Consider the following 12,119-nt stretch of genomic DNA (forward strand, 5'->3'; position numbering starts at 1 on the left):
CCGGTCAAAAGGCTGCACGAACGCTTCAGGGGAAAAAAATAAAAAATATTTGAAGCAGAAATTTCCAGAGCGTTTCTGCATCTCCTTGGCAGGAAAAACACTGCGGAAATTCACCGCAGTTTTGACGAGTTTTTGATGCCGGTTTTTTTATGCGTTTTTTGAAGCGTTTTCGTACATCAATGAATGATTTTTGGAGCTAAATAAAGTTATTTGGTGGGACATTGCTTAAACCCTTGGATTACCATCAGAACTGGGGTGAGTATATTGATTAATTTAAATGATTAAAGAATGTGTCTGTTGTATTTCAGATAAAGTGTTTGCTCTGTGTGTGTGTTTATTTAACGCTTTACTTTAATTAGGTTTGGTCATGAAAAGGTCTGATTGACACCTTGTCATGACCAAACAAAAAAGCTAGGTGTCCGCTAATCCCATTCACCCAATCTTCATTAGCATTTCTATTCATGTAATTTATGCGGCAGCTGTGAGCTGCTATTTTTAGCCTGGGAAGGTGCCATTTGCAAACATGGTCCTTGGCTATAATTAACAGCTCACAGCTGTTTGGTTAGCTGCTATGTGCCCTCTGATCAGCACTCAGCAGCGTTTTGGACGCAGTGTATTTTTTCTGCGTCCAAAACGCGGTGTTCTAATGCCGCACTTTTGTTGTCGGTACATGTGAATCCACAGCATATAATGACACTTCAATAGATCAAAATATGCAGGGGAGACTAGCTGGTTGAGTGAACACATGTGGATTTACCTGCGTTCAATAGAATGCAGCATTTTAGAAGCAGCAAAAAATATGCGTCCAAAGCGCTGCTACGTCCGGATCGTGGGCACAGAGCCTAAAATTAAAAAAAAAATAAAAATGGCGTGGGCTTCGGGGTCATTTTTATAACCAGCAGAGGGAAAGCCGACCACTGGGGCTGATATTAGTAGCCGGGGGGGAAGGAGTCATTAGCCAAAAATGTTCCCTGGCTATTAATATCAGCCCACGGCTGTTTGTTTAGCCTTTACTGGCTAGATTACAGGGGTCCCCAGAAAAAAAATTGAAGTGGGGTCCCCCTATAAAATCTAACCAGAAAAGGCTAAACAGCTGCGCCATGGAAGGGGCCATGGATACTAGTCTCCTCCACGGCTATTAATATCACCCCTCAGCAGTCCCAGAAATGGCTCATCCATAAGATGCGCCAAATCTGGCTCTTGGCCTCCGCTCTTCCACTGCCCTGTAGCAGTGGCGAGTGGGGTAATGGGGTTCACATCAGCCTTGTACTGGCGGCTGACGTAAAGCCCAGGTTAGTAATGAAGGGCGTCTATAAGATGCCCTCATTACTAACAGCATAGTAAAATGGTCGCCATCTTTTCAATAAAAGACACGGCCAGAATAAAGTATTTTAATGAAATAAAAAACACGTTTTTAAATTTTTTTTTTTTATTGTACTGGGTCCGTGAAGCCATCGCTCTTCTGAAAAAAAAAAAGTAAAAAAACCAAAACAACCATACCCCTCCCCTGTCCGCCGTCTCGATGCAGTCCACGATTACCGCCAACGATTGTCCCACGATGTACCCGGTCACTTCTACAGCAGTGACATCAGCAATCACTGATGCCACTGCAGTAGAAGATAGCACTGTATACTGACAGGGGTATAAAATCACTCCCGTCAGTATACATGCTGCAGGAGGTCACTGGGGCTCATCAGCTGAAGATCAGCTGATAAGTCCCGGTGAACTTACCACCATGGGAACGTTCTTCTGAATGTTCCAACGGTGAAGTCACGTGAGTGATTAGCTGATCGCTCATGTGACCGCAGGTCCTGGATGCACAGGATACTGCGGGGAGCGAGCGCGCTCCCCACAGTATACCGCCGGGGAGACAACATCGCTGGGGACGAGGACGACACCGGGGGGCGCAGGACAGGTGAGTATAAAGTTTTTTTTTTTATTTTTACTGCGGGCAGGCCGGCTCTGCTGAGGAGAACTGCTACTCCCCTCAGCAGCACCGCTCTCACTGTTATCAGAGGGAGCGACGGTCGGATGAGAGGAGTTGTAGTCCTCCTCTCCCACCCGCACCACATTTCCGCTGAGAATTTGCGGCCATTGGCATTAATTGAAACGCAACAAATCCGCAAGTATCCGCAGTGCTTCCGCGGCGAAAACGAAGCAAAAACGCATCGTGTGCACATAGCGTTGTGGTATGTGCCAACGTTTAGGATTTGGTTGCAGGAATTTCTGCATCTCTTGGCAGGAAAAACACAGCGGCAAAAATGCTTATATTTTTTTAAGCATTTTTGCAAGCTTTTTTTTAATCTATTTTTTGGGGGTGCAAAAAAAACCGCGGCAAAAACACTGAAAGAATTGACATGCTGCAGATGTTGTTCTGCACCAAATCTGCAAGTCAGAAATAGGAAATGTGTGCAGGAGACTTCAGGATTCTCATTGATTTTTCTGGCATTAGGATTTCCTTCAGGTTTTGTGACAAATCTGCAATCAAAAGCGCATCAAAAACGCGCTGTGTGCACATAGCCTTAAGGTGAATAGGCCTCAATGTTTGCTCTGCATTTACATTCTTCTACCACAACCCTTATTTCAGCGGGCATTTCTCTGTGCCAGGTAGATAATGGCGGCCGGCCAGGTGTTGTCCTGCAGGATACGGCATGGCCGGGCTCATTAGTTGTGGGCAGCCAGAGTAAACAGTAAGTGATCAGACTCTGCATCGATTCCCGACACTCAGTTTGTATAACAGACTCATCCAGTGAACACATGGTGCCGGACACATTATAAGATCAATACCCAAGTCTAGCACATAAGGCGCTGTGTGCCGGTGACTATTTCTGGAAAATTCTAAGTCAGATTAAATGCGTATGTTACTAGCCACTACTGTAAATATATATGATGTCAAGGAGAAGACGGCAGGTAACAAAACCAGTCTAGTTGTAAAAAATTTAAGGAATGGATGACATCGATTTTAGGCCTCATTTATCAAAACGGTCCATAGCAACCAATCACAGCACAGCTTTGATCTTACCAAAGCAGTTTCAGAAATGAAAGCTGAGCTCTGATTGGTTGCCATAGACTTCAAAGACTATCTTTGTGATCCATAGCAACCAGAGCTCGGTGTTTATTTCTTAAACTGCTCTAGGAAAATGAAAGGGACATGATTTTGTGCCACTGACTAATATATAAAGTATTTCAGATTCTACCCTTTCCTCTTGTTAGTGCAGCTTTCCTCACAGATTGCACAGCTCTTCTGTTTTCAAAATGGCTGCTAATGGAGGAACATGTGACCAGACTGGTCCAATAGTATCCAGCAATGGAAAAACACTGCACATGGGAAATCAGTTTTAGGGTATGTGCCCACGGTCAGGAGCCGCCTGCGGCCCCGAAGATGCATAGACGCACAGCGTCAAACCCGCAGCGGCTCCTGACCGTGGGCACATACCCTTACAATTTGAGGAGGCCGATTGGTAGGTCTGATTACATGCAACTCCATCAGAATACAAGGCGAGGAAGGTGCACCAACGAGGAGGAGAACCTGTAATATTTATTAATAAATGCCTCAAAATTATGTCCCCACCACATGTTACATGTTAGCATAAAGAGAAAGTGGATAACCCCTTTAATTACAGTGGTTTGTAAGAGCAGTCATGGTCATTACAACCCCGGAGCCCAGACAAATCTCAGTCCGCTTCTGAATCCATGTAAGTTTGCATCATAATGCAGATTTATGCACTAAAATATACAAAAGTGAAAAACGCACATTAAAAAATTGCTAGAAGAAATGTTTCTGGTTGTAAATCCAGCATCAATCAGATGGAGAATAAATGCATAACCATAGGGGTCACATTATATCCCCAATTCCTGCACCAAATGATTTCCATACAGGAGAGTATACTGAATATCCGATTGCATGTTATTCAGGCATCCAACCACAGACAGCATCAATAACACTGCGCCAAGGTTCTGACGGTGGCTTCTCGGTGCATCAGGGCGCGATGCAGAATACAACAGCGTCTTAATGAGAAGCGGAGCGCAGCTCTGAATCTTAATACGATGTCCCAAGATAAAATGCCTGAACTGCAGAGTAACAATAAAGCAGCCAAGTGTTTTGATGGTCGAGTACACACTGTGATGTCCGGACTATAACGCGACATATATAAAGCTACAGAGTTCAATTCAGGAGACCCCCAGGTGCTCCGTGCATTGATGTCCGTACGCAGACCGCAAAACACATGTGTGAATCCGTCCTAAAGTCCTTCTCTAAAAACTAGCAAAGCTTATATTTATCGCATAATGGTGTAATAATACCGGCTCTATAAGTCCTATAATACACATTAGATAAATGTGGTCCGAACCTGCCAATTTTAGAGGGATCGCCCAGCAGACTAATGTGTATGGAGGCCGCCTGCATCTTCCCCGACAAATATTGTCAGGGGAGAGAAGGGTTCTGCTTGGGTTTCAACAACCAATTCTTTTATTTGGTGGAGAGACAAGCCACTGCTGGGGGACTCTGAACGGGACAGAGAAGTCCGGCAGCAGCTCTGTCATAGAGAACACAGGAGCGCTCTGCCAAACGTTCCTTTGTATGAGGAGTCAATAAGCACTGGAAACAAATGGGTTAAACTGCACGGTCGTAAAAAGGATGATGGAAAGAAAGGAATTAATTTCTGCATTTTTTTTGTTCAACACATTTTGAAGTTTCAAACTCCTTCATCAGGACAAAGCCACGGTAATCTTGTCCTGATGAAGAAGTTTGAAACTTCCAAATGTGCTGACTAATAAACTGCAAAAATTGTTCCTGCCTTCCATCATCCTTTGACGACTGCTCCGTTTAACCCATTTGTTTCCAGTGCCTTTTTATTTCTTCCTCGTGGGTCTGCAACATCCTAAATCTCTTTCAGTGGGTGTGTGCACACAACTTGATCAGGTGAGCATTAGTGATGAGAAAGCATGTATTGTTAACTCTTAGGGATTGCCTATTTGTTATGCAATCCCTGCATGTGTCACAGCTGTCTAACAGCCGTGACACACGCCGCAGCGACACCAACATAGATGCTGAGCACGTCGAAAGGGTTAACAATACATGCTCGCTCATCACTAGTGAGCACCCTAGTGCACGTTTTTTTCTAAAAGTAGACCTTTTAAGACCAGATAAGACCCTATTGCGCTTTTTGTCTCTTCCAGGTTTTTTTCCTAGCTTGTATGGAGAGCGCAGATTAAACCATTTGTTTGCAGTACCTTTTGATTTCAGACCACTTTTGTCTGCAGCAGCCTAAATCTCTTTCAGTGGTTGTATGCACACAACTCGATCAGGTGAGCACGCTAGTGCACATTCTTTTCTATAAAGTCTACCCCGATAAGACCCTATTGCGCTTTTTGTCCCTTCCATTTTTTTTTCCCTAGCTTGTATGGAGAGTCGGGAGAGATGGCTGATGGATACCTATCTCCACCAATGACAACCTTCCTATTTGAGGGGGGGTCCCTAATCAACAGGTATCCAACTGCTATGGTGCCTGTCAACCTGATATGAAGTCGCAGTGGTGTTACAAAATTTTGCACAGTCTTTTACAGAAGGCGGCATAGGTGGCCATTGACCCACGCAGTTCAGGTATTGGCCAACGATATGCAACCAATAAATTCAAGGAAAGAGCCCTTTCGAGAGGTTTTCAGAGTACGATTACTGGGATCCTGACTATTAGGGCTGTTTCAGAGGTCTGTGATAACGGGTCCGATCGCAATGCACGGGCTGGCCGCACAACTCCAGACTCCAGCATGATAGCTTCATATATTTCTATGAAGCAGTCACGCTCGGGTCAGGAGATGTGCAGCCAGCCCGTGCATTGCGATCAGACATCGGACATCTGAAACAGCCCTTAGGGTTTCTGTCAATCTCAAAACGGGGGTTATTAAATTTCCCTGTGTGAATGGAGCAGTTTTGAGCATGCATGAGAACCGCTCCATCTGCTTATATAGGATTGACAGAGATGGCTACTCTATCACATCTATAGACGTGAATGGCGCGGTCAAACATGCACTCCACTGCTCTGTACAAAAAGTGGACTATGGGACGCTAGTTCTTGAGATCGGTGGAGGTCCCTGCGATCATACATTTATTCACAGTATAAGTAAAAAAAATGTATTTAGTGGAAACCCCCTTTATAACAAGCCAATTAGAAGAATGAAATAGTTTCTGATAAATTCCATGAGGACACATTTCTCCATCAGAACCTTCACATTTAGCACACATTATCTTTAGTTTATTACAGCGACACTTACCACCAATTCTGCAAACATGACATCGAGCTCCTCCGCTGCGGGGATGGGCAACGCTGGCTCCATTGACTGCAGCGCAAAATTGCTGTCATTCCGTAACCGGTAGGTGATCTCCGGATGTTCATTGCTTCGAAAACAGCAGAAGATGAACGAGATTCCACGGTTACTCCTCTTCCTTGGAGCCATGGCTGGGAGACTTAAGAGTCAATCCTACCTAAGAAATCCTGGAAGAAAAAAAATAAGAAAAATGTATTAATATTTAAGAAAATGTTTTCCATATTGTCATTAGGTTTAATTAAACTAAAACATATCTCCTAACATTTGCATCCACATTCCCAAAATGCCCAATTTTATGCACATTTGCATAAACCCATCCAGTCTGCCCAACAAGACAATCCCACAAAAATAAGGGACGATTAGGAGGTGCACAATGGAAACTTTGTTAGAGCTATCATGATCCCCTTACCCCGCCTGTGTTCGCCCGGTTTTTCCTTTAGGTTCCCTAATTTCCTTGCAAAAAAACAAAAACAGTACTACTATATAGATCTAAAATATGGAAATTATCTAGTGGAATATACCAGGATTACAAAGTCTGTACATAGTGCTGAGGGATATATACATTATTACCAGAGAAGTAACAGGAAATTAAATATTAATGACCACTACAATTAAAAAAAAAAATAAAATCAAATAAATTATACAAATATGAAATTCCTTGCACACTTGCAATTGCCAATTATGGATCGATAGAATTTATATATTAATTGCATAGAGAGAAGTCAAATAATGGCAAAAACTGCAATTGCGATTAACAGATCCTTGAGTCATGTTTCCACTAGGAGAATTCGCTGCAGATTTGCTGTTATGGATTTGAGGGTGGAAAATGCACAGAATATTACAGTTGCAACATTAAACTAAATCTTGACACACTGCGTAAGAAATCCACAGTTTGTAGCAATTTTTCCCTCATCGCAATAAAAAGATATCCGAGGCAATGAAATCCACAACAAAATCTGGACTAATTTGCTGCAGATTATGCTGCGGTGGATTTTGGAGCAGAAAATCTGCAGCATATCAGTTCTGTGTAGGCATGTTCCTATGTAAATGCAGCAGATTTTGTAGAAAATTCAATGCATATTACAGTACAAATAAAATTAAAATGCATTTCCACTTTTTGGAAAAAGTCTGTTGCGGAAAACTGACCTACATTGCAGATTTAAAATCATCAGCATGTCATTTTATGTCGATTTCAGTTTTTGCATAAGGTGAAATGTGCGGAAAATCTGCAAGTTTTTCCGCAGCAATATTTACCATTGCGGATTTTACATCAACACTGCAGGGGATATACATGAGTTTTTTTTTAAAAAAAAGTGTTTTATGTAAGTGCGCCCCTCCTGCATCTAGATGGACTCAGGCAAATGAGAGATAAAGAGATGTCAGGTGTACGTGAGAAGATGTGATGTGGCACAGGTGTACAGGCAGGTGTGACCTTGTAATAAAGGTGGCAGCTGTATACTGGCAGGAGATATATGGAAAATGTCCGTTAAGCCGCATTACATGCAGAGATAAGACAAAAAAAAGCCGTTGAAATAAAGAAGTTTAAAAAATAAATAAATAATAATTTAATCTCAGGTATATACATTTTCCTCTATGGAGCGTCAAGACACAGATGAATACATGTATGATAAAAGTGAGCACATGAATAGTTAATGGGCTCCTAAATTATTTCCATCCACTCAATGCCGGCGATAAAAGACAAACATGAGCCCCGGCTAATCCTCCCTGGGGGATCATAACGAACAAAATGGAAAGCTAATTTGTAGATTGGTCAGTAGGTACCTGAATGCAAATAAATGTGAAATCCTTCCGACAACGCTTTATTACCAAATCCAGATGCATTCTCATGGTGAATTCTGCAGCTTTTACCATTTGTTTAATCATCCGGCGTTACGCGATGCTAATTAAGAAATGGATGCCGGATGTCATTTTTTTTTACCCATTATTAATGAAACGGGGACATCTTTATCTTGTTACGCTGAACATTGACTTGAAGGCATGTGTCTAACATGAATTACTGGCAAACGCAGACAATGGAGATGACAGCCGAACATAGCCCGACCACCGCAGCCTATTTAACTCTTGCACACATCTTTAATAAGGGACGTCAGATTCTTCCAATATACGGGACAAGTCATGCAGATTCGCCCACATACAAGCAATATTGATGCCAGCAGAATCCATATTTGAGTTACCATACTAGCCTCATCGATATAAAGAAGGAACCTCAGAGAAGTTATAGAGCGCATGATTAGGTCGCTGGTGCGGCCAGTGGACCGCTAAGACTAGGTGATGGCTCCTCCGTTAAGGCATTCTCACCAGAAGAAAAAGATCACCATGATGTTCTATTTCTTTTTCTGTCAAAATGATGATAGTAAAAGGGATAAGTCTGTGAGCTGCATTTTACGGTTCTCATTGCAAAACAGAAAAACAAAACTCCGAACACCAGTGTGAACCAAGCCTTAAAAGAGTTTTCCCATGAACCAAGTTAATTTTAAAATTGATTTTAATCAATAGATCTTGGAAAGATAATAAATTCCACAATTGGATGTGATTAAATAAAGCGTTCCTGTGCTGAGATAATCCTATAAATGTGCCCCTGCTGTGTACTGTGTAATGGCTGTGTCTGAGCGTGCAGGAACATGGTCTGATCATACCACAGCTCCTGGGCAGGGGAGGAAGCAAAAGAGTATACAGACATTACAGCAGGGGATCACAGCTGATTCTTTTTCTAAGCTAAAGCATTTCCCTGCCTGTTTTTAAAAACTGTTTTACCTCAAAGAAAAAATTATTTGGATCTCATGTCGTAATGTCTATATGCTTTTTTTTATTTCCTCCCCTGCCAAGAAGCTGTGGTATGATCAGACTTTGTTCTGTACACTGTCAGACACAGCCATTACACAGTACACAGCAAGGACACATTTATAAGATTATCTCAGCACAGGGACAATTTATTTAAACACATCCAATTGTGGGAGTTATTATTATTCCAAGATGTTTTGAATAAAATGAACTTTGTTTGTGGGAAACCCCCTTTAAATGTCTGCTCCCACACAAAAAATAACACTGGTGCCCAATTAATCCAACTGATTACAATGGGATCCATCGGGTTCCCTTGTTTTGATGGGACAAATATTGTAGCACGCAGCGCTAAATTTCCATCAAGTCTGACCAACATGTCATCGTAGGCTCTGACGCAGATGTGCGTATAAAATTCAACATGTAAAAAAAATATATATATATTGCTCCTGTTTCGAGGGATATGAGGGAGACAAACCTAAAGTTTTAGGAAATTTTTTTTTTCTTCTCTTATTTCCTTGCAGGGGTTGTTCAGCCAAATCATACTGATGACCCATTCTTGGATAAAGTGAAAGTCAATGCTTTATTTGGGCAGGTATAGCAAGGTTCCCCATATCACCAAATGGGTAGCAATGCTAGGTGCTGGACCAAATGCCCCGGTTATAGAAATGTCCTATACCTCATAAAAGGGTTTCCTTAATGTTTTTTGATGCTTACTCAGCGGGGCTGTGCTTGTAAGAAGTCCACACTGCACACCTAAAGGAAGCCTGTCGCATTGAACGGTCAGTCCTATCTGGAGGTGGCATGTTCTAGAGCAGATGCATATATAGTTTAGCAGGAAAAGATTCAGAATTGGAGATGAATGAACCGATTCACAGATTCCAGTGGCCACTAGCTGCCAGACAGGAGACCTACGGCCCACCACCTACCTGCCGGCATCCCCGGATCCTCTACGGATTAGTGGGCCCAGCATGACATCATGTGTGCCTCACACCACATTAATGACATCGCACCGCGTCTACTAATCAGAATTGGGTGCCGGAGATTGAAGCAGGTAAGAGAAGGTTCACCAGGATGACTTTGCCACTTGACAAGGGTCAAGCGAATCGATTTACTCATCTCTATTCAGCATAACCTGTTCTTTATCCATTAATATCACTGCTCTTTCTAGGTTTAGGAGTCCAGTGGGCGGTCTCATTCAAATTAACTGCTATCAATTGGATGTGCAATGTTGTTGTCCTAAGTCAGGGGTGGTGTCTGCATCAAGCAGGAATAGGCAGATTGCAATACCTACTGAGCTTGTGCCTACACTTGTCAAGCCAAGGGTGGAATACACTTTCTCACTCTCTCTCTCGATATACATATTCACACCTGGAGCCAGCCTTAATAGGTGTGATACTTTACATGGACTGTCAGCACAAAATGATTGTTCAAACCAAGCACAGGTGCTCGGTGCACCATTGGAGTGACCAAACCGTTCAGTGCACCTTCGCACCTACTTGTTTTCCCATCTACCTCTGCTCTCCTCTGGTTCCTGTAAGGCCTGAACTGTCAATCAATGAAGACAAGGGCAGAGATGATGCAAAACACATTGGTGGGAGGGTGCATTGAACTGTTTGGCTACACCAAGGGTGCACCAAGCGTTTGTTCTCGGTTTGGACACTCTTTAGTGCTGATAGACTCCCTTTAAAAGCCCTGTGATACTATCACGGCAGCCATGTATACTATATTTTATTCCGCAGACTCTTTAACCCCTGATCTAAGAGTGAATGTCAGATAACAATATGGATAAATGCCCTAAAGAGTACAGTATACAGTGCAATGGTATTTTAGTGCATATTACACCATAATCGATATGAAATAACAGGTAATAGAGGAAGTCACCTTGGAGTCCAGAGTCTGATCTAAAACCACCATGCAATTTAGCTCTGTTAATAGATCTCTGCGGGGGGCTTCTCGTCTGATCATTCGCTATAGAGATAACATTGGGCTAAAATAAGATTGAAGAGGGGGAAAATTCCTTCCTTTAATACTCTTCAATTTGCTTTCGAGAGATTTTCATGGATATTTGTTCTATTGCTCACTTAGAATGATAACCTGATATAGATAATACACATTAATAAAAAATGCAACAGAAAAAAAATAAAAATAAAACAACGACCAAACCAGGTAAAAGTCACAAGCATAGATGGAAAATCTTAGAAATATGGGTTCTTTGTCTGTTCCACAATGCTTTTATGTGATAAGATTTTAGGAGACATGGACTTCCTTCTCTCCAAACCACAAACAGCCAGAAGCAATAAATGTTACTTTCTGCAATCAGCAAATGTCACATCGGATACAAGTATATATAAAGTCACCTTTGAACTAAAATGAAAAATCAGTTGTGTCGAGACATAAAATACATGGAATTAGTTGATGGAGATCAGGCACAATAGGTACAAATTTGGCCTCATGCAAATGGCAGGATGACGTCTGTATGATGCCGAAATCGGGCTCTTATTCTGCTGCAAGGGGGTCTTTCCTGTACCATGGATTTCATATAGAAGTGTTATCTGTAGGTCATATGCTCCATTGATGCATTAGCTGAGGTGGTCACATGAGGAGACCGGTGGGGGACACAGTGGAGGATCGGCACCGGTCCGGGAGAAAGTGTAGATTTTTTTTAAATGTATACATCACCCTGTGTCATTAATAAATAAAAGGACTGTCTTTTAGTGGACAACCCCTTTAAGGAATTGTCAGAGCTACTCTGTCATTATATTTGTAACCCAGGAAGATTAGGATTAACACTATCCTTAAAGGGAACTGCTATATTGTATCAATGCACAAATAAAACAGACCAATGCACAATACAAGCCTGATCTTTTCATATCTAATCCTTTTACAAAAAAAGCAGCACCCACTAGGTCTGTGAGGTTAGGATCATAGAAGGGATTTTTTATGGAGCAGTGAGATTATGTGGTCATGGGCGAAAAATCCTAAAGCAGTTTAAT

General features: G+C 42.1%; 1 protein-coding gene across 7 annotated transcripts in view; it reads right to left on the reverse strand.

Annotated features, from left to right (window-relative positions):
• DAAM1 (dishevelled associated activator of morphogenesis 1) overlaps nt 1-12,119 on the reverse strand; it is a 188,257-nt gene that overhangs the window by 78,800 nt on the left and 97,338 nt on the right. For all 7 annotated transcript variants that reach the window (XM_073638751.1, XM_073638750.1, XM_073638748.1 and 4 more), the window contains one exon: nt 6,271-6,491. In XM_073638751.1, the coding sequence (XP_073494852.1) occupies nt 6,271-6,453 (183 nt within the window). In that variant the 5' untranslated portion in view covers nt 6,454-6,491. The remainder of the gene's footprint in view (nt 1-6,270; nt 6,492-12,119) is intronic.

This window comes from Phyllobates terribilis, unplaced genomic scaffold (assembly GCF_046119375.1).
Source record: "Phyllobates terribilis strain yellow unplaced genomic scaffold, ASM4611937v1 Scaffold_7__3_contigs__length_470593459, whole genome shotgun sequence".
In the NCBI taxonomy this organism is placed as follows: domain Eukaryota; kingdom Metazoa; phylum Chordata; class Amphibia; order Anura; family Dendrobatidae; genus Phyllobates; species Phyllobates terribilis.